This window comes from Oncorhynchus tshawytscha, linkage group LG02 (assembly GCF_018296145.1).
Source record: "Oncorhynchus tshawytscha isolate Ot180627B linkage group LG02, Otsh_v2.0, whole genome shotgun sequence".
In the NCBI taxonomy this organism is placed as follows: Eukaryota; Metazoa; Chordata; class Actinopteri; order Salmoniformes; family Salmonidae; genus Oncorhynchus; species Oncorhynchus tshawytscha.
This window is the reverse complement of record NC_056430.1, coordinates 60,380,869-60,404,882: the sequence shown is the minus strand read 5'-3', so window position 1 is coordinate 60,404,882 and position 24,014 is coordinate 60,380,869. Positions and strand designations below refer to the sequence as shown.

The window sequence follows — 24,014 nt, the reverse complement described above, 5'->3', positions numbered from 1 at the left end:
TAAGGAAATTCTCCAGGTTTTAGGCAAGGTTACTTATCACATGAGCTTGTGTCAACGAGCCACCTCAGTTGTCATTCCATTTCATAAATCGACTATTGTTGTCATGCTATGCTATAGAGTTGTCAGAAACATTCATGTACATACTACCAAAATGGCCCGACCAACCAGTGTCCCACCACCCGCCAACCCCTCTTTTTACGCTTCTGCTACTCTGTTCATCATATATGCACAGTCACTTTAACGATACCTACATGTACATACTACCTCAATAAGCCTGACTAACAGGTGTCTGTATATAGCCTTGCTACTCTTTTTTCAAATGTCTTTTTACTGTTTTATTTCTTTACTTACCTACACACACACACACACACACACACACACACACACACAACTTTTTTCCCGCACTATTGGTTAGAGCCTGTAAGTATGCATTTCACTGTAAGGTCTACACCTGTTGTATTCGGCGCAGGTGACAAATAAACTTTGATTTGATTTGAACACCAGATGGGACCAGGCTGAATGAATACATTTTCCATGTAATAAACATAAAACAAAGATGAATGATCACAAATTCAGAATAATCTGACGAAGAATTGATATAAAGCAGATCCATAGAGACGGAAAACCCGCCAACACTACCTCTTCCCATGCCTGCCTATTCAAACATTACAGTACGTTTGTTTATGCTAATTTACGACATGCAAATGACCTCCATAAAGCAAACAGAGAAGGTCTACCCCAATCTCACAAGAATCTAAATTGAAGGGAAAGACAGAGAAAAAAATGTCCACAAACTCTGACAGATTGACAAAACCCATATGCAAATGAACCAGGAAGCTCAGTTGGAGGAAAACCACAGTGTCACCCAAAGGCCGTTTCTCTCCTCTACTTTGCGACAGACAAAATAAAGAAATGTTCTTTCACTTCTCCTCATCAATCGGACCAGGGAATGACAAGTCAACAAAGGAGAATGCAAGAGGGGAGCATCCTAAAAAAGGAAGCCATTGCAGGGTCCTGCTGAGCCGGTCGTAATGCCAGTTGCACAATTAACAGAGGTTGTATGAGGAAATGGAAGGAAGACATTAAATATTGATCCCATGGCAACAGTGTGTGGCACCCACGCTATGTTCCTAACTGGATAGAAACCGGTGCCTTAGGACAAAAAGAGTACCTTAAATGTGCCCTTTGGTTGTGCTGTCCATGCATGTCTGTTTTAAAAATGTTGGGCCAGTCTTTTGGACAATGGGCCTTTTTTAGTGAGTGAGAAACAAACAAATGTAGGACTGTCATTGTATCCTCCAGCCACTATCCTACATAATTACTTTGACAATATCAGTAGGTCTCCACTATTTCTCATAGAATCTGCACAAAATGGCGCAAATTCTTAAAATTAAATAGGGATTCATTGAAAAAGAAGAAAAGGTAAACGTGACGACAGCAGACCATGGGAGAGGAGATCCAAGAAGAAACACAGAGACAATCTACATAAACTGACAACAGTATGGACACATGATTTTTGAATAGGTGGTGAAACCAGTGGAAGGTTGATGTCTTTGAGGAGAAATGATCAGAACAGACAGGAGACTGACGGCTGAAACAAGCCCTGTGGCTCCTTTTCTATCAATCAAAATGATTGACAGATTAGACGGCATGGGGGAATCTCAGTTCCTCCAGGCACTAAAGACAGCATTCTTAGACCCCTTACCAGTGCTCAGCATAGGCCCAATAAGAGTAAATGTGTGTGTGTGCGTGCATGTGTGTGTGAGTGTGAGTGCGCCAAGGCCTACCTCCCCTTGGTGGGAGACGTTTTCCTCATCAACCTTGTACTTGTCAACTAAAACCAGAAGTAGAGACCATTTATCTTCTAGAAGGTGCATCATCAACCCTCTAAAAAGAAGAGCTACAACAGACCCCCATTTCTCTCCTGTTGGCTACATTACAGAGAGAGAGAGAGAGAGAGAGAGAGAGAGAGAGAGAGAGAGAGAGAGAGAGAGAGAGATTGGGTGCTCTCCAGTCCATTTCTCTATGTTCTGTCTCTCTCCTAGTTATTTTTAGGATGGTTATCTGTCAATGCTTTGTGGTGCTTTGTGACAAGGCTGGCAATGAATTTGTTGTGTTGTACACAGACAGCTCGAAGAATCCATCACTGTGCTGCGCTCACCTTCAAAAGTTTCTTGCTCTTGGCCAATGACCTTTACCAAGCTATTTTTTTGAAGTTTTAACATGTATTGGAAATGACAAATGGGAGCATTTTTTTCTACCAAAAGATTAAGGGAGAGCTTGCACTAAAGACCTGCAAAGGAACAAATAAAGTTTGGAAAGATTAAAACATAAAAATATATATATATATCTCCAGCATTATAACAGTCTGTCTACACATTTGACAATGATGATTTTCTACATTCTGTAGTCAAAAATATTTGATATAATATTGACACTGGTGATGCTTAATGAAGTGTCCCTTTAACATTCTGCAATAAGATCCATGTAAAAATGAAGCCATAAAGCTGTGTACTACCAAGTTCTAAACCACAGCATGGTTATCATTGGACAATCATAAAAGAGTTGTGAGAGATCAAATGTGAAATATTTGCATAGATTTGACTGGTGTCTATTACGAGGACAACCGATTAAACATGTCCACGGTTCTAAAATGGCCTCCAATGAGAAACATGACTTGAAAGCCTTCCACAGGGATGCTGGCCCATATTGACTACAATGCTTCCCACAGTTGTGTCAAGTTGGCTGGATGTCCTTTGGGTGGTGGACCATTCTTGATACCAGTGGAGGCTGCTGAGGGGAGAACGGCTCATAAAATGTTTTAAAAAAATGTAAAAACAGTGCAAATAGAATGACATCAAACTATGCGTTTAATTTATTTGATATCATTCCACTGATTTCGCTCCAGTTATTACCACAAGCTCGTTCTCCACAATTAAGGTGCCACAAACCTCCTGTGCTTGATACACACAGGAAACTCTTGAGCGTGAAAAACACTGGTAGCTACTACCATACCCCGTTCAAAGGCCGTTGGTGGCACCTTAATTGGTACCTACTACCATACCCCATTCACCCTCTGGAAGGCCCACATACAATCCAAATCTCAATTGTCTCAAGGCTTAAAAATCCTTCTTTAACCCCTCTCCTCCCCTTCATCTACACTGATTGAAGTGGATTTAACAAGTGACGTCAACAATCATTTAAGGGATAATAGCTTTCACCTGGATTCACCTGGCCAATCTATGTCACGGAAAAAGCAGGTGTTCTCAATGTTTTGAACACTCAGTGTACATTTTCCATCACTCCTTTTCCTTCAGATGTTATCATGAGGATTTCGCACCATTCCATCAGTTCCATTTAATTCAATCTACAGTATATGTCGAGGGGAAATGGCCCTTCAAAGAATTATCTTTATTTTACTTCTCTATAGAACATTCTACAGAACCATGAAAGCAGGGTTCCAGCTACATTTGGCTCTTGGCGGGCATTAAAGAGATGGTCCACTCAAAATATCTAACATGATTTATCCACTTATCTTGGCTATAAACAAAGCGTGAATCACTTTTCCCACAGTTCTTCCCCTGGGCCAGATCATATCGCCCACGGTTTACTGATGGAGGTGACAGAGACACATAGTCAAAACATGACAACACAGGAATGGGTTCATTTACTGTGCTTGTCACATATAATACGTTACTACTGTAAATACATGTGGCCTCTAAATGTGGCCTGTTACTGTGATCATGGGATCAGAATCCTCTAGAGTTTAGGCATGAATGACTATGACACTGCAGATAACTGGGATGTGCCTGTATGTGAGGAGCCTGGAATCCCACAGAGGAATCTGAACCAGTTTCAGATTGTTAAGGTTTTGAAATACGTAATATGTGTATGTCCTCACACAAAATCCTTTCCTGGTGTTTTTCTTCTCAGCAGTTTAGTTACGCTGCCATCACCTTTATTCCTAGAGTATTCCAACACCTACAGGCACTATTTTTTTGTGTGAGAACAAAATTGTTTAGGTACAATATACACATACATATAATTTCATATTCAACTCATATTGTATTTTCCATTCATTTTTTTCCATTCGTTAATTTACACATACTGTGGGCTGCCTTTTTGTTTTTACATAAATACAAAGTATAAATATAGCAGGTAAAGGAAGAGAAACAAAAAGAAGTGAGCCTCCCCCCAATCCCATTCCCCCAACCCCACCCATCCAACTTGTCTCTGTCCAACCACCCACCTCCTGTGCCTGTGCTGCCTGCCAACAGTAATTATCTCTGATTGTTTTAGATATTCAAGGAGCTATCATCGTTAAGTAACATAGTAGATCCAAAGCATTGAATATTAACATTCATGCACTTAGAAACACATTTTGTAACTTTGTCCCAGAAGCATTTAACTGCAGGGCACTCCCACATCATTTGAAGGAATGTGCCTGCCTGGTTTAGGGGACACAGAACTACAGGCAACAAGCCCTCACAGTCTCACGTCAAAATTAGATGTTCACCCATGTTTCTCAAACGTCAAATTTCAAAGTTGTTACAAATGTAAAATGTCTAAGTGTTTAAGGTTAAGTTTCGGCATTAACTCCCAATAGTTCAGGTAAGGGTTAAGGTTTGGGATAGGCTTAAAACAAAAATTTAAAAAACGTTATGTCGCTGGATTCGAACTTGAAACCTTTGGAATCAGAGGCAGTGCTCAATGTTGCCCCTAGTGGCTGTTTTCCACGTCATTTCCCAACATTCTCAGACATGGCTGGACGTTGAACACTGACTTGTATCACGGGTGACCTGGGTTGGCTAGGCTACAAAAGGCAATCAAGCCATACGTCAAAACCTATTTCATTTACTACTCCAATTGCTTGTGAGAGATGTAATGAAACATTTAATTTGGCCTAAAATCCCTTGAACATTGGTCAGTGTATTAAGCTGTTTTGCAAAAAGCCAAATGGATTTTCATGAATAAGTTAAGGACGCACAGTACAAATTATATGTCAGAATCTTGTAGGGTAGTGAAGCCTAAAGTGGAATGTATCAGAGCCATTTGAAAAGAGGCTTTGGGGTGGACAAAACTCTCCTCATACGGGGCACTAAAAATAATGTTTTTTCTGTTTTTTTAACAGATAAAAAAAAGGTGGGCAAACGTAACCATTCCTAAAAAGCCAGCTTCAATGACACATTGGTGAACCATGAAATTAGATAAAAAGCCTTACTGGCTGAATAAGGCCCCTCTGGTACACAGAGTACGTGGTTTTGTAGCTCAGTTGGTAGAACATGGGGCTTGCCATGCCAGGATAGTGCACGCATGACTGTAAGTCGCTTTGGATAAAATTGTCTGCTAAATGGCATATATACACTGAGTGTACAAAACATTAGGAACACTTGCTCTTTCCATGACATATGACATGGTGAGTCAAATCAAATCAAATGTTATTTGTCAAATGTGCTAAATACAACAGGTGTAGTAGACCTTACTGTGAAATGCTTAGTTTCCAAGTAACCAACAATGCAGATGAAGAAATGTGTTAAGTTAAGATAAATAAATAAACTAAAGTAAATCCCAGTAACAAAACAAAAGAACAATAACGAGACTATATGCAGGAGGTACCAGTACCGAGTCAATGTGTGGGGGTCCAGGTTAGTCAAGGTAATTTGTACATGTAGGTAGGAGTAAAGTGACTATGCATAAATAATAAACAGTGAGTAGCAGCAGTGTAAAAACAAAAGGCAGGGGGGATTAATGTCAATAGACCGGTGGACATTTGATTAGTAAATACGTTACATGTAGGAGGGGAAAGCTATGATCCCTTATTAAATCCACTTCAATCAGTGCAGATGAAGGGGAGGACACAGGTTAAAGAAGGATTTCTAAGCCTTGAGACAACTTGTATTGTGTATGTGTACCATTCAGAGGGTAAATGGGCAAGACAAAAGATTTAAATGCCTTTGAACGGTTTATGTAGTTGTCAGGCGCACCGGTTTGAGTGTGTCAAGAACTGCAACGTTGCTGGGTTTTTCAGGCTCAACAGTTTCTCGTGTGTATCAAGAATGGTCCACCACATGCGGAGAGCATTGGAGTCAACATGGGCCAGCATCCCTGTGGAAGGCTTTCAAGTCATGTTTCTCATTGGAGGCCATTTTAGAACTGTGGACATGTTCAATCGCTTGTCCTCGTAATAGAAACCAGTTGTAGAATCCATCCCCCGACTGAGGGCAAAAGGGGGTGCAACTCAATATTAAAGAAGGTGTTCCTAATGTATATATGACGCAATGACATTACATGACAGATGGCATTAGCAAATGTGAGTTTGCTTCCTGCGAAGGAAATGCTTCATGTTTCTGCACGGTGGTGTGACGTCTACGTATACAATTCTTTCAGCCTTACACTGTATGTTGTATTCCTCTCTGAAATCTATGTGTAGCAATGCAAATGCCTGGCCTTGTGTGTTTGTGGATGTGTGCGTGCGTAAGGGAAATGGATGTTGTGTTTTGCATTGTATACTGATGCAATGCTCAGGGGATTTGAAAAGAAGGCCTTGTCTTTGTGGCAACTTCATTGCCGATTACATGATTTGTTGGCACAGTAACCAGGTCACCTGCAGGATATGACTGTTACAGTCAGCCTCCTCTGGTGAGTTAGAATACCACTGTGCAGCCCTCACTGTTGCACTTGGAAGTTTGCAGACTATTTGTTTCAAGTGTGCTGCTTGTTTCAACTATGGAAAAGTCGCTAACCATTATCAGCAGAGCTGTAACTACATATGAGGACACCAAGGTCCGGACCTTGGTAATAAAAATAAATAATAAAATAATAATAATACAAACATTTATTTTGTACACAATAAAGAAAATCAATTACGGGTCAACATTTAATATTGCTCCCAGCGTTTGATTAAAGCTCAGATTGCTTCAGCTATATTGTTTTTCTGACTGAGTTCTAACCGTGTCTGACTCTTTGCTAACAAATGGGATCATGAACAGTGGTTTCTTCATTATGTTTGCCTGCGTTCCCCGGATTTGCCTTCCGGATTTGTCTTTTTAGCAGCACATTCACCACTTACTTGCTAGATATTACTGCACTGTCAGAACTAGAAGCACAAGCATTTCGCTACACTCGCATTAACATCTGCTAACCATGTGTATGTGACAAATACAATTTGATTTGATATGATTTCCCTCAAACGGCTAACACCACCAACTCGCAGCACAGGCCGGGGGCCTGAGACGTGAAACGAACTACTCCAACTCATAGTCGGGTCAAGTAGGCAACTAGAGACGCAGCTGACAATGTGTTTGCGAGATACTGGACAAAAGGCCATTTTAAAACCAGACTCATGCTGTGTCTACAGACATCCCCCAAACGAACAAAAATACACTCTCGGAGAATGAGTGCACAACTGGTAAATAGTCGCTTAAAGATATGTCAGCCAGCGACTTCTATTGCAGTAATGTTGAAGGGCTCTGGCTAGAATTACTTAACCAGCTAAAAGGATGAAATAAGAAGCTAACGTTGAATAGAGCCTAACGCAGCAGGAACAAATAATCTGCTGTTTTTGTGGCTATGACTGTAGTATACTGTAGTATTTACTGTAGTATTTACTGACAATACCGAATTATTTACCCTATTGTATTTGCTTTATTATCTTTGTCATAGAAGTGGGGGCCTTCTTCTTGAGGATACGTACTGGACAAATACTAAAATAAAACATTTTCCATAACCTGTAGGTAGATGGGACTTGAGCCTGAATGGAGCTTCTGCTCTTTTCTATTACCTGAAGGGAACACAATATACAGTCTATACTTGGCATGTAAAGTTGAAGTCGGAAGTTTACATACACCTTAGCCAAATACATTTAAACTCCTAGTAAAAATTCCTTGTTTCAGGTCAGTTAGGATCACCACTTTATTTGAAGAATGTGAAATGTCAGAATAATAGTAGAGAGAATGATTTATTTCAGCTTTTATTTCTTTCATCACATTCCCAGTGGGTCAGAAGTTTACATACACTCAATTATTATTTGGTAGCATTGCCTTTAAATTGTTTAAATTGGGTCAAACATTTTGGGTAGCCTTCTACAAGCTTCCCACAATAAGTGTAGGGCCTCCTTGCTCGCACACGCTTTTTCAGTTCTGCCCATAAATTTTCTATGGGATTGAGGTCAGGGCTTTGTGATGGCCACTCCAATACCTCAACTTTGTTGTCCTTAAGCCATTTTGCCACAACTTTGGAAGTATGCTTGGGGTCATTGTCCATTTGGAAGACCCATTTGCGACCAAGCTTTAACTTCCTGACTGATGTCTTGAGATGTTGCTTCAATATTTCCACGTAATTTTCCTTTCTCATGATGCCATCTACTTTGTGAAGTGCACCAATCCCTCCTGCAGCAAAGCACCCCCACAACATGATGCTGCCACCCCCGTGCTTCACGGTTGGGATGGTGTTCTTCGGCTTTCAAGCCTCCCCATTTTTCCTCCAAACATAACAATGGTCATTATGGCCAAACAGTTCTGTTTTTGTTTCATCAGAACAGAGGACATTTCTCTAAAAAAGTACATTCTTTGTCCCCGTGTGCAGTTGCAAACCTCAGTCTGGCTTTTTTTAATAGCGGTTTTGGAGCAGTGGCTTCTTCCTTGCTGAGCGGCCTTTCAGGTTATGTCGATATAGGACTCGTTTAACTGTGGATATAGATACTTTTGTACCTGTTTCCTCCAGAATCTTCACAAGGTCCTTTGCTGATGTTCTGGGATTGATTTGCACTTTTCGCACCAAAGTACATTCATCTCTAGGAGACAGAACGAGTCTCCTTCCTGAGTGTTATGACGGCTGCATGGTCCCATGGTGTTTATACATGCATACTATTGTTTGTACAGATGAACGGGGAACCTTCAGGTGTTTGGAAATTGCTCCCAAGGATGAACCAGACTTGTGGAGGTCTACAATTTTTTCTGAGGTCTTGGCTGATTTCTTTTGAGTTTCCCATTATGTCAAGCAACGAGGCACTGAGTTTGAAGGTAGGCCTTGAAATACATCCACAGGTACACCTCCAATTGACTCAAATGATGGCATTTGGCCTATCAGAAGCTTCTAAAGCCACGACATAATTTTCAGTCAACTTAGTGTATGTAAACTTTTGACCCACTGGAATTGTGAAACAGTGATTTATGAGTGAAATAATCTGTCTGTAAACAATTGTTGGAAAAATGACTTGTGTCATGCACAACGTTGATGTCCTAACCGACTTGCCAAAACTATAGTTTGTTAACAAGAAATTTGTGGAGTGGTTGAAAAACAAGTTTTAATGACTCCAACCTAAGTGTATGTAAACTTCCGACTACAACTGTATGTTTCTCACTCGTGGGTGGCACAAATTGGGATACGGGTAAAAAAAAGAAGCAATAGTATTGCTAGGACTGTCTGGGAGTGGTCTGAGAGGAAAACTAAAACTATCTCTTATTGGCAAAGAGGTTTGTTATTGGGTTATTATTATTCCATATATTCTATAGTATACTACAAAATTCCATCCTAAGTATTAGACATGATTGAGGGATAATACAGTATGTAGTGTATTCTACAATGTACTACAATTCTATAGTAAGTACTACACATGATTGAGCGATAGTACAGCGTATAGTATTCTAGAGTATACTACAACAGTGTATATTAAACACTACATGATCAAGTGATACTACAGTGTGCAGTATAGTATTCTACAGTATAAAAAAAACTAGTAAGTGTAACGGCGTTCGTCTGTTGAAGGAGAGTCGGACCAAAATGCAGCGTGGTGGTTACTCATGTTCTTTAATGAAAAAATAGCGATACATGAAATAACTAAATAAATACAAAAAACAACAAACGAAACGTGAAAACCTAATTACAGCCTATCTGGTGAACACTACACAGAGACAGGAACAATCACCCACAAACACACAGTAAAACCCAGGCTACCTAAATATGGTTCCCAATCAGAGACAACGAGAATCACCTGACTCTGATTGAGAACCGCCTCAGGCAGCCAAGCCTATGCTAGACACACCCCTAATCAGCCACCATCCCAATGCCTACAAAAAACCCAATACGACAACACAATAAACCCATGTCACACCCTGGCCTGAACAAATAATTAAAGAAAACACAAAATACTAAGACCAAGGCGTGACAGAACCCCCCAAGGTGCGGACTCCCGGACGCACCTCAAAACCATAGGGAGGGTCCGGGTGGGCGTCTGTCCATGGTGGCGGCTCCGGCTCGGGACGTGGACCCCACTCCACCATAAATGTCTTAGTTCCTTCCCCTTGCGTCCTGGGATAGTCCACCCTCGCCGCCGACCATGACCTCGTAGTCCTCACCCAGAACCCCACTGGACTGAGGGGCAGCTCGTGACTGAGGGGCAGCTCGGGACTGAGGGGAAGCTCGGGACTGAGGGGAAGCTCGGGACTGAGGGGCAGCTCGGGACTGAGGGGCAGCTCGGGACTGAGGGGAAACCCGGGACTGAGGGGAAGCCCGGGACTGAGGGGAAGCCCGGGACTGAGGGGAAGCCCAGTACTGAGGGGAAGCCCAGTACTGAGAGGAAGCCCAGTACTGAGATGAAGCTCAGGCAGGTAGTTGGCTCCGGCAGATCCTGGCTGGCTGGCGGATCTGGAAGAGTCTGGTTGACTGGCAGATCTGGAAGAGTCTGGTTGACTGGCAGATCTGGAAGATCATGGCTGACTGGCGGATCTAGCTGCTCTGGCTGCTCCATGCAGACTGACAGCTCTGGCTGCTCCATGTAGATTGGCAACTCTGGCTGCTCCATGCAGACTGGCAACTCTGGCTGCTCCATGCAGACTGGCAGCTTAGGCTGCTCCATGCAGGCTGACAGCTCTGGCTGCTCCATGTAGACTGGCAGCTCTGGCTGCTCCATGCAGACTGGCAGCTCTGGCTGCTCCATGCAGACTGACAGCTCTATGCAGATTGACAGCTTAGGCTGCTCCATGCAGGCTGACATCTCTGGCTGCTCCATGTAGACTGGCAGCTCTGGCTGCTCCATGCAGACTGGCAACTCTGGCTGCTCCATGCAGATTGACAGCTCTGGCCTCTCCATACAGACTGGCAGCTCTGGCTGCTCCATGCAGACTGACAGCTCTATGCAGATTGACAGCTCAGGCTGCTCCATGCAGACTGACAGCTCAGGCTGCTCCATGCAGTCTGGCAGCTCAGGCTGCGCTGAACAGGCAGGAGGCTCCGGCAGCGCAGGAGAGGAGACAGGCTCTGGCTGCGCTGAACAGGCGGGAGGCTCCGGCAGCGCAGGAGAGGAGGAAGGCTCTGGCTGCGCTGAACAGGCGGGAGGCTCCGGCAGAGCAGGAGAGGAGGAAGGCTCTGGCTGCGCTAAACAGGCGGGAGGCTCCGGCAGCGCTGTAGAGGAGGAAGGCTCTGGCTGCGCTAAACAGGCGGGAGGCTCCGGCAGCGCAGGAGAGGAGAAAGGCTCTGGCTGCGCTAAACAGGCGGGAGACTCCAACAGCGCTGTAGAGAAGGAAGGCTCTGGCTGAGCTGAACAGGCGGGAGACTCCAACAGCGCAGGAGAGGAGGAAAGCGCTGGCTGCGTTGAACAGGCGAGGCGCACTGAAGGCCTGGTGCGTGGTGCTGGAACTGGTGGTACTGAACCGAGGACATGCACAGGAAGCCTGGTGCGGGGAGCTACTACCGGAGGACTGGTGTGTGGAGGTGGCTCTGGATAGACCGGACCGTGCAGGCGCACTGGAGCTCTTGAGCACCGAGCCTGCCCAACCTTACTTGGCTCGATGCCCACTCTAGCCCGGCTAATACAAAGAGCTGGTATGTACCGTACCGGGCTATGCACCCGCACTGGAGACACCGTGCGCTCACTAGCATAACACGGTGCCTGCCCGGTCTCTTTAGCCCCCCGGTAAGCACAGGGAATTTGTGCAGGTCTCCTACCTGGCATCGCCATACTCCCTGTGAGCCCCCCCCCCAATAAATATTTGGGGATGACTCTCAGGCTTCCATCCGCGTTGCCGTGCTGCCTCTTCATACCAGCGCCTCTCCGCTCTCGCCGCCTCCAGTTCTTCTTTGGGGCGTCGATATTCACCAGGCTGTGCCCAGGGTCCTTTTCCGTCCAATATCTCTTCCCAAGTCCAGAAGTCCTTTGATCGCTGCTCCTCACGATTAACAGGGAGAGTTGGCTCAGGTCTGACTCCTGACTCTGCCACTCTCTCCCTGAGCCCCCCCCAATACATTTTTGGGGCTGCTTTTCGGGCTTCCTTGCCAACCGTGTTCCCTCGTATCGTCGGCTCTTATCTCCGGCTGCCTCTGCTCTCCTAAGTGCCTCCACCTGTTCCCATGGGAGGCGATCTCTTCCGGCCAGTATCTCCTCCCAAGTGTAACAACCTTTGCCATCCAACACGTCTTCCCATGTCCATTCCTCCTTTCGCTTTTCCTGCTGTCGCTGCCTGTTACCACGCCGCTCGGTCCGGGTGTGCTGGGTGATTCTGTAACAGCGTTCGTCTGTTGAAGGAGAATCGGACCAAAATGCAGCGTGGTGGTTACTCATGTTCTTTAATGAAAAAATAGCGATACATGAAATAACTAAATAAATACAAAAAACAACAAACGAAACGTGAAAACCTAATTACAGCCTATCTGGTGAACACTACACAGAGACAGGAACAATCACCCACAAACACACAGTAAAACCGAGGCTACCTAAATATGGTTCCCAATCAGAGACAACGAGAATCACCTGACTCTGATTGAGAACCGCCTCAGGCAGCCTAGCCTATGCTAGACACACCCCTAATCAGCCACCATCCCAATGCCTACAAAAAACCCAATACGACAACACAATAAACCCATGTCACACCCTGGCCTGAACAAATAATTAAAGAAAACACAAAATACTAAGACCAAGGCGTGACAGTAAGCACTACACAATCAAGGAATACTACAGGGTGGAGTATAATATTCTACACAGTATACGAGAAAATTCTAAAGTAAGCACTACGTAATTGAGGGATACTACAGTTTGTAGTATAGTATTCTACAGTTTACAACAAAATTATATAGTAAGTACCAAACATGATAAAGGGCGGCAGGTATCCTGGTGTTTAGGGTGTTGGCCAGTAACCGTAAAGGTTGCTGGATCGAATCCCCGAGCTGACAACGTAAAAATCTGCCTTTCTGGGTAAGTCTCTAAGTGCCGGATTGTGCCAAATTTGCCCATTTTTCTTTAAAAATGTGCCCAATTTGCCCATTTTTCTTTTCAAGCTTTTCAAGCAAAATTGGTTGTTGATTATTGCTAGACAAACAATTTCAGGTCTTGCCATAAATTGTCAAGCAGATTTAATTCAGACCTGTGTAGATTTAGCCTTGTGTTTTAGGTTATTGTCCTGCTGAAAGGTGAATTAATTTCCCAGTGTCTGGAGGAAAGCAGACTGAACCAGGTTTTCTTCTAGGATTTTGCTTGTGCTTAGTTCCATTCCGTTTAATTTTTATCCTGAAAAATTCCCCAGTCCTTAAAGATTACAAGCATACCCATAACATGATGCTGCCACCACTATGCTTGAAAATATGGAAAGTGGTACCTGGCAATGTGTTGTATTGCATAAGCCCCAAACATAACACTTTGCCAAAATACTATTCTTTACAGGCTTCCTTCTTTTCACTCTGTCAATTAGGTTAGTATTGTGGAGTAACTGCAATGTTATTGACCCATCCTCAGTTTTCTTCTATCACAGCCATTAAACTCTGTAACTGTTTTAAAGGCACTCATGGCCTCATGGTGAAATCCCTGAGCGGTTTCCTTCCTCTCCGGCAACCGAGATAGGAAGGACGCCTGTATCTTTGTAGTGACTGGGAGTGTTGTTTTATTTATTTTATTTTATTTAACATTTATTTAACTTTAACTTGATATACCATCCAAAGTGTAATTAATAACTTCACCATGCTCAAAGGGATATTCAATGTACCTCCCTGGTCTTTGTTGTTGAATCTGTGTTTAAAATTCACTGCTTGCCCGAGGGACCTAACAATAATTGTATGTGTGGAGTACAGAGATGAGGTAGTCATTAAAAAATACTGTTAAACACTATTATTGCACACAGAGTCCATGCAACTTGTTATGTGACTTGTTAAGCAAATGTTAACTCTGAATTAATTTAGGCTTGCAAAAACAAATGGGTTTAATACTTATTGACTGAAGACATTTCAGCTTTTCACTTTGAATGAATTTGTAAAAATTCCACTTGGACATTAATCAATTAACCAATCAAATGTATTTATAAAGCACTTCTTACATCAGCTGATGTCACAAAGTGCTATCCAGAAACCCAGCCTAAAACCCCAAACAGTAAGCAATGCAGATGTAGAAGCACGGTGGTTAGGAACAACTCCCTAGAAAGGCAGGAACCTAGGAAGAAACCTAGAGAGGAACCAGGTTCTGAGGTTGGCCAGTCCTCTTCTGGCTGTGCCGGGTGGAGATTATAACAGTACATGGCCAAGATGTTCAAATGTTCATAGATGACCAGCAGGGTCAAATAATAATAATCACAGTGGTTGTAGAGGATGCAACAGATCAACACCTCAGGAGTAAATGTCAGTTGGCTTTTCATAGCCGATCATTCAGAGTTAGAGACGCAGGTGCGGTAGAGAGAGAGGGCCCGAAAACATCAGGTCCGGGACAAGGTAGCACGTCTGGTGAACAGGGATATTGTGTATTGGCCATTGACAAAATGTGGGAAAAGAAATCTCCTTATTGTCTGTTTTAACAATGCAAACTAAGGAATAACTCTGGATACAGACACTAGAGAAAAGCAGAGACCAGACACTTCTTGCGTTTTTTTCGTAAGTATTATGTGAATTTGAGCCCTGATGTTTTCAGCAAGAGAAAAACAGATGGAACAGGTGGTATCTCCACGGGACTTTGTTATAAGCCTTTTATTTCTCCAGTCCAGAGGAGACAAAGACATCCACTCTCCGTCACACATAAACGGTGTCGATTACAAAACCCACTGGATGATGCGGAATTACAGCACACCCAGAGGTGTCATGCCCATAGGAGGCGGAAGGGCATGTGCCCCCTCAGATTTGTCCTGCTTCTTAATTTTTTTAGATGTTAAATTAATGACTAAACTTCATTTTTAAGCCCAATTATTTATACAAAAAATATCTGTCAGGGTTTGCATCACGGAGCAAAGGTAGGAGGTATGTTTGTAAATTAATTTGATCTAGCTATGTTAGCCTATTTATTCCTTATTGATGAATAATAAAACGGTGTTTCTCTGTAATGTCTAGTAATTTTATGAAGTTGGCTTTAACTAGCCAGCTAGATAGGTTCCCAATCTCCCAACCTCAAAACTAGCTATTAAGCCATTTCAGGCTATCAATCAAGTTAGAGTAGCTTGTCTAACTATCTTAGCTGGCATGCTTGCTGGCAAGGTTGCCAGACTTTAGAAAATTCCAAAATTGCTTTAATTCTTGGGTTATGATAGAATATACCACTGTACTAAACTCCTAAGGGCACAAACATTGTTAAAGTATCAATGTGGATCATTCATTTAAATAACAATTGAACAGGTAAATTCCTATGTTTAGATAACCTATGCAGAAAAATAGACAGAAATATGTGCCTGCAGGATCTCTTGGAGATTAGAGGGGAGGTGAAGTGTACACAGAGACACTGACATCTGGACCTGTGGCTCTCTCGATTGGATTGTCGCCATGTGTGGACCAGTATTGTGGTTGTGAGAGACGCTGACAGTTTTCAATGCATCGATGCCACAATAGAAGCCATATTCTTTTTATGTGTTCTAGTGCCGATTTATAAAAGGAATGCTGAGTTTCTATGGTGATACATCCTGTGGGAAAGTCAAAGTACAACTCAGAGCAGATCTAGTTGATCCTTTTGTTCAAGTCATTATCACATGCACGTATAGCTCATAACATAAGCCTGTTAGTGACTTTAAACACTTTATTGAAAAAAAACGGGTGCCACTTTAAACGGAGTACAACTTATACAGGCTTAAATGTAGCGTACATAAATGCTTCACAAATCATCTATACGTGTAAGTCATACTCTATAAATGCTGTAGAATGTTACATTTGCCAATTCTACTCAGTTTTCTACTCCGCTAGCCAGCACCTCGCCTAAATAGGTGTGCGTTTCTTTTTCTTCTAGAACATTTGCCAATTCACCATACTGTGGGAAAGGTTATGTACCCTTTATACACCATTTATAGAATATGACATAGGCTTAAAGATGACTTGTGAAGCATTGTCTTGTGAAGCAAGTGCTTATCTTTATCTTTATGTCTGCCTTGATCTTTATGTATGCTATATAAAGCCTTTATAAATAATATTTTGCTTAATCAGGGACCAAAATATGTTTCGTTTTTCTGAGGCAGTAGCCTCAAGGCTGGAGAAGCAGGCCAGTGAACAAAGGGTTGCCGGTTCAAATTCCAGGGCTGACGGGGAACAATCTGGCGGGAGCGGAGTGCCACCCACTGCCGTTATGCCATTGAGCAAGGCACTTAATCCCTAAACTGCTCCGGGGTGCTCCTCTTTAGCTGACCGTGTGCTGACCCTGTGCTGCTTCCAGGCTCTCGTGTGAGTGTATGTTCATATGTCCAGAGGGGTTGGGGGGGAAAAAAACCCTCATAATATAGCAGACACATTTCCATTTTACAATAACGGTTGTATTGTATTTTACGAAACGCTGACTTAAAGGTAGACTCTGCGAAACGACGCTGCCACGAGCGGCACCGCAGATATTGCGATGAGCGAGATGCAAGACCACGCTCTCACACAGCATCTGCGCATGTGCACGGGTTCACTTCACGCTGTTCCAAACAGCCGGAGAAGTAGAGCCTTGCGCTTCAACGCTCTCAGTTGTTGTGGAAATTGACCCACTATGCTGTTAACTTTCTGCATCTACTTCATAACGCTGAGTCTGCATTTAATGTACTGAAAGACAGTGGGGTCCGGAAGTATTGGCACCCTTGATAAAGATGAGCAGATAAAATAAATAATACAAATACTGAGCTAAAAATGTAAAAAATATATTATTATATACTAATACAATTGCTTGGAGAAATTGATTTTGTTTAACAAGTAATAAAACAAATCTCAAAAAGATTGGGTCAAAATGATTGGATCCCCTATTATCAATACTGCAGCATGCTCACCTTGCAAGGATAATAACACTGAGGCTTTTTCTAAAATGTTTTATGAGATTGGAGAACACATTGGGAGGGATATTAGAACACATTGGGAGGGATATTAGAACACATTGGGAGGGATATTAGAACACATTGGGAGGGATATTAGAACACATTGGGAGGGATATTAGACCACATTGGGAGGGATATTAGAACACATTGGGAGGGATATTAGACCACATTGAGAGGGATATCAGAACACATTGGGAGGGATATTAGACCACATTGAGAGGGATATTAGACCACATTGAGAGGGATATTAGAACACATTGAGAGGGATATTAGACCACATTGGGAGGGATATTAGACCTCCATACAGAATCTTTCCAGATCCCTGATATCCTTCGTCTGTGCTTATGGACTCCTGAACTGTATGTATCTTTCTGTAACTAAAAGCGCTATTGGCCTATATGTTCCAATAAACAAATTCTACTTTTTAAAAAACTTTAAATAATGTTGTAATTATGAGATCCAGAGCCAAACAATCTGAAACAAAATGCAAAATCCTTTACTAATTGATGTGGCTCATTTTCACTGACCTTCCTGTGAACTTTTTTTTTTAGGATGTAAATCATCCTTACAAGCATGCACACCACTCACCACACGCATACATACTGTACTGTTCACCAACCACTACTGCTACTACGGTTACTATCTAACGCTTAATGACTGTTTATTACAACGCTTTATTGATTGCTTCATTTACATATGTAATTGATGAAAAGAAAAGGGGGCATACTGAAGTGAAACGAATGGTGACCTCTAGCTCACTTTGGTTTCTTCCCATAAACATACACGTTGCACTGTAGATTTGAACTTCTACAGCTTATGTGTAAATATTTAATTTGAAAGATTATTATTTGAAAGACCCCATTTTAACTGTTCCAACTACTCAACTTATCATCAAGCCCTTGATTAGTTTGGGGCAGAAACAATGTTCCAACTTATTTGAAATGACTACGCAGTGAAGAGAAAAGACGATGGAGGCCGAATGATGCTTAGGTGAAGCTTCTATACATGGTCGGTCACATACACAACAATATACTCCAAATTACCATTGCATTCCCATTATTATTTTTGTAAAATGTTCTCATTTTGACCTAAGGCTCACTGTTGAGAATACACTCTGGCCTAGAAAGCGCAAACCTTCGGGGCACCACTGCTGAAAACATTGTGCAATTTGCAGCTTCACCCCGAGCCATAGAGGTCTCTGATCTTTCTCTACACTCCCTGCTTTCCATTGTGTGTGTAGAACACAGTGAAAAAACGCCAATGCATTGATCTTTTTTTCCCACTCTCACAGCATTTTTTTGTGTCATCCAAGTCATCCAATCTATGAGTTATAGATCCCTCTCCATGACAAACTCCGGCACTACACAACATTGTGTAGCTTTCTTTGTCGCTTCGGTTGAATGCTTCTGTTCGGGATTTAGCATGCCTTGTGCTTTGCAAGCATCTTTGTAAAGTGTTGTTCCATTAAGTCATTGGGAGGGACGGGATGCAGTGTCTCCACATTTCGTGTCAGATTCCTCGGGTCGGGGCTCTCATCCTAACAGCACTTCGTCATGCGGCAGGTGCTCCATACGTTCCCCACGCAACCACCAAAGTGCTTAATCAATAATGAAAATACTTTGGTCGGCTCCAGTGAGGAGAACGCTGGGGTTTTGAAATGGAAGGTGAAACATGAGCTAGAGCAAAGGGGGCGACAATGGCACTCCATTTAATATTCAGCACTCCATCCATCCAACTTCTCCCTTTTCTCTTCCATTCATCTTAAAAAATCTAACTTTGAACTATTTCCTTGGCCCATTTGTCTTCCCCTCCTTGCAGGATGCCTCTCCTGTTACATCTCTCTTCTCCTCAATGTCTCTCCTCCTCTCCTTTCTGTTTCTCTCGGGCCCCCATTTAAAAAAAAAACTCTCTTCTTCATCTCCAACCTAACCTTGCTACTCCTCCTGGACCTCAATGACGTGCATGCCTGCTCCCAATTGCATGTGCAGTGGGTGTGTGTCTCTCTCGGTTCCTCCACTTTTTTACATCTGCGGTCAAACCATATGGAGAGAGGTGAGGTAATGGGACCTAAATTGGGTGGTTGGAGGCTGCAGGAGAGCCATCTGGGACATAAGGCCTACTGTTGTAGTCAGGCTGGGCTGACAACTGTACAGACTTTCCCACCAAACCACAGGCTATTGTCCCTAAGGGATGGGAATGTTCTCCATCTGCCATACATAATGGCTCATCTGTTGGACACAATGCGAGTATGTTGCCTTCTTAGTTGGACATGAGAGTTAAACTGGTGTCGACCAAATCTAGGACTTGTTTTCAAAATGTATTTGAGGTTTTCAGAAGAGACTGGTTTACTAGTTTGGTTGTGTGGGGTTTTAGGAAAATTCTATGCTCGCATTTCTCAACACACAAAACATTCCAATATGTGAAGTCTAACCGAAAATGAATAAAAACAATTATAGTGGGATTAATATTGTGTGAATTCTACAGTACAAGAGGAAAGGCTGACACATATTTGCACTCGGAGCAAAATTTCACTTGTGCCACCTTGCCATAAGAGCTAGTAGGCCTACTCCGGTAAAAGATACCTCTGAGCCAAATACTTTACAGTACCATCATTTCTTGGCAAATATACACAACCATTCAAAAGTTCAGGGCAACTTAGAAATGTCCTTGTTTTTGAAAGAAAACATTTTTTTTGTTCATTAAAATATAAAATTGTTCAGAAATACAGTGTAGACATTGTTATTGTTGTAAATGACTATTGTAGCTGGAATCTGCAGATGTCCAGACGAATTTCAGAAGAAAGTACTTTGTTTCTGGCCATTTTGACCCTGTAATCAAACACATGAATGCTGATGCTCCAGATACTCAACTAGTCGAAAGAAGGACAGTTTTATTGCTTCTTTAATTGGAACAACAGTTTTCAGCTGTTCTAACATAATTGTAAAATGGTTTTCTACTAGCCTTTTAAAATTATAAACTTGGATTAGCTAACACAACGTGCACAGGAGTGATGGTTGCTGATAATGGGCCTTTGTACGCCTATGTAGAGATTCCATTAAAAATCAGCCATTTCCAGCTACAATAGTAATTTACAACATTAACAATGTCTACACTGTATTTCTGATCAATGAGATGTTATTTTAATAATGGACAAAAAGTGTTTTTCTTTCAAAAACAAGTACATTTCTAAGTGACCCCAAAATTTTGAACAGTAGTGTGTGTGTGTATGTACATATACACTGCTCAAAAAAATAAAGGGAACACTTAAACAACACAATGTAACTCCAAGTCAATCACACTTCTGTGAAATCAAACTGGAAGCAACACTGATTGACAATACATTTCACATGCTGTTGTGCAAATGGAATAGACAACAGGTAGAAATTATAGGCAATTAGCAAGACACCCCCAATAAAGGAGTGGTTCTGCAGGTGGGGACCACAGACCACTTCTCAGTTCCTATGCTTCCTGGCTGATGTTTTGGTTACTTTTGAATGCTGGCGGTGCTTTCACTCTAGTGGTAGCATGAGACGGAGTCTACAACCCACACAAGTGGCTCAGGTAGTGCAGCTCATCCAGGATGGCACATCAATGCGAGCTGTGGCAAGAAGGTTTGCTGTGTCTGTCAGCGTAGTGTCCAGAGCATGGAGGCGCTACCAGGAGACAGGCCTGTACATCAGGAGACGTGGAGGAGGCCGTAGAAGGGCAACAACCCAGCAGCAGGACCGCTACCTCCGCCTTTGTGCAAGGAGGATCACTGCCAGAGCCCTGCAAAATGACCTCCAGCAGGCTACAAATGTGCATGTGTCTGCTCAAACGGTCAGAAACAGACTCCATGAGGGCCCGACGTCCACAGGTGGGGGTTGTGCTTACAGCCCAACACAGTGCAGGACGTTTGGCATTTGGCATTGAACACCAAGATTGGCAAATTCGCCACTGGTGCCCTGTGCTCTTCACAGATGAAAGCAGGTTCACACTGAGCATGTGACAGTCTGGAGACGCAGTGGAGAACGTTCTGCTGCCTGCAACATCCTCCAGCAGGACCGGTTTGGTGGTGGGTCAGTCATGGTGTGGGGTGGCATTTCTTTGGGGGGCTGCACAGCCCTCCATGTGCTCGCCAGAGGTAGCCTGACTGCCATTAGGTACCGAGATGAGATCCTCAGACCCCTTGTGAGACCATATGCTGGTGCAGTTGGCCCTGGGTTCCTCCTAATGCAAGACAATGCTAGACCTCATGTGCCTGGAGTGTGTCAGCAGTTCCTGCAAGAGGCATTGATGCTATGGACTGGCCCACCCGTTCCCCAGACCTGAATCCAATTGAGCACATCTGGGACATCATGTCTCGCTCCATCCACCAACGCCACGTTGCACCACAGACTGTCCAGGAGTTGGCAGATGCTTTAGTCCAGGTCTGGGAGGAGATCCCTCAGGAGACCATCCACCACCTCATCAGGAGCATGCCCAGGCGTTGTAGGGAGGTCATACAGGCACGTGGAGGCCACGCACTCTATTGAGCCTAATTTTGATTTGTTTTAAGGACATTACATCAAAGTTGGATCAGCCTGTAGTGTGGTTTTCCACTTTAATTTTGAGTGTGACTACAAATCCAGACCTCCATGTGTTGATAAATTTGATTTCCATTGCTAATTTGTGTGATTTTTTTGTTAGCACATTCAACTATGTAAAGAAAAAAGTATTTAATAAGAATATTTCATTCATTCAGATCTAGGATGTGTTATTTTAGTGTTCCCTTTATTTTTTTGAGCAGTGTATATATATATTATTTTTTATTAGTTCCACATGGCTCCAGGATCCAGATCTGAAAATTCTATTTCGAAAGGAATATAATGATATTTCTTCCAAACCATGAATTATTCAAAAGGTTCATATGGGTGATGCTTATGGACACTGGTGGCCCATCTGGGTCTAATAAGATATGATGACAGTGTGCTACACTCGAGAACACCTGCTTCCAGCCAGCCAGGCATCCCTTTTGCTAGATCCTTTAGAGAGCCGTTTTGAATAATGGGCTGACCTATAAAAAAGGCACATCTGCTACTATGCAGATTCCCAATTGTGCCTAATATGTGATCCCTGTACAAGTGTTACCCATAATTCAATACGACAAATGACTGCATGGCACTTATCAAACACTGTGGCACTGATTATTTTGTCAAGAATGTCAACTAACCAGTTCATCAGGGACATACAATGGGCTGTCTCTTTAAGACATTTTCTGTCTGCAAAACAGCACTGAACCTTACAAAAAAATACCTTGATACTCACAAACGTTGTCGCTGGAATTAAATGACACTGTTGAGTCCATTTTGTTTTTCCAACATCCTACATTTATTAAAAAAGCAAACCTTTTGTCCCATCGTTAACAAAACACCTTACAAAGAAAGAAAGGCATACAAAACAACAGGCTGTCTTCTAGCAGCATCCAAACGTTGGACTTCCCAGAAATAACCCTTTATATGTATATAGTATTTATATCTTATCTCTTGCCAACTATACAGATATTGCCAATAAGGAGCCATTAATCTTTTTTTAGTGCAGAAAAGAACAAAATACTCAATATTAAAATAAACAATTTGGAGGGTAAATTTAAATAAGAGTTAAATACAAGACACTTTCTCTGAAGTACTGTACAAAGACCATCAAACACATTTTGGCATTGAAAATACATCATTCATACACTTGGCGGTACCTTGTGTACCTGCAAGTGTTTGGGGTCAACTGCATAAGAATACTTTTCTCTGTGGCAAAAATAAAAAGGTAATAATATCATGGTAGACATCATTAGTGAGTAGTTGACAAGGCGTGGGGTTGGAAAAGGACGAGGTACTACAACAACAGAAAAGACTACAGTATCCATACACCACTGGTTAAAGTCAGGCACATTTTTGTTCCTGCAAAATAAACACTTCCAAGAAATCCAATACAACCGCAATCTCGACAACACCACAATCAGTGCTAACCATTAATAACAGTTTTGTGACTATCACCATATTTATTGCTAGGACAATTTCAATTTTTTTTGTTGAAAACAGTGGAGTACTCTACAAAACGTACTAAAGATTAGCTTTTTTTTTTATACAAGAACCTTATAACACCTTAGTTATTTCGGTTGTTTTATAATACATTAAAAGTCAAGGTAAAGTTGAGTCAGTTTATTTGGGTGAACTTCTTTTCATTGTTGTTTACTGAGGGAGCTGACACATTTTACATTTGCCTTATTCGGCAAAAGAATATAGATTTCACATAAGTTACATTCATTTGTTTTAAATTCACATGTTCCTTCCTATAAGCAAATAGCCAAAAACATGAGGTCTGATACATTCTTCCCTTCCTCCCCTTTATCTAAACCTTCTATAAATGTATCCCTTTACCCTCCCCTGGCCCCTTGGTATATTTACACTAATTCATGTTGTTGTTTTGATTTTAAAACAACGCTACTAGCATTAGCACGCTAACTCACAACTCCTCGTTCTCATGCGACGGCTATTCACTTTGAATCACTGCAGACATCGTCCCTCTTGACATGCCACTGGCTCAGGTAATGTGGAGATAACGGCCATGTTGCAGTGTGTCAGTGTGTGTATGTGTCAGTGTTTTTTGTCTTCCTTTTTTCTCAGGGCTTCTTGTTGTCGACCGAGTGTAGGAACCATTCACTGAACCTCCTGAGCTGAGCGGCTGCCGTTTGGCTCTCCTCGTGCAGACGCATGTTGTCCTGACGCAAGTGCTGGACCTGCTCCTGCAACATAGCCTTGTCCTCTTGCTCCT

At 42.5% G+C, this 24,014-nt stretch overlaps 1 protein-coding gene and 1 long non-coding RNA gene across 5 annotated transcripts in view; both read right to left on the bottom strand.

Moving 5' to 3' along the window:
• The window catches only part of LOC112222972, a 266,640-nt gene that overhangs the window by 26,408 nt on the left and 216,218 nt on the right, over positions 1–24,014 (bottom strand). The gene's annotated exons all lie outside the window — the stretch shown is intronic.
• LOC112265631 (signal-induced proliferation-associated 1-like protein 2) overlaps positions 22,550–24,014 on the bottom strand; it is a 97,039-nt gene continuing 95,574 nt past the window's right edge. For all 4 annotated transcript variants that reach the window (XM_024443149.2, XM_024443156.2, XM_024443172.2 and 1 more), the window contains one exon: positions 22,550–24,012. In XM_024443149.2, the coding sequence (XP_024298917.1) occupies positions 23,863–24,012 (150 nt within the window). In that variant the 3' untranslated portion in view covers positions 22,550–23,862. The remainder of the gene's footprint in view (positions 24,013–24,014) is intronic.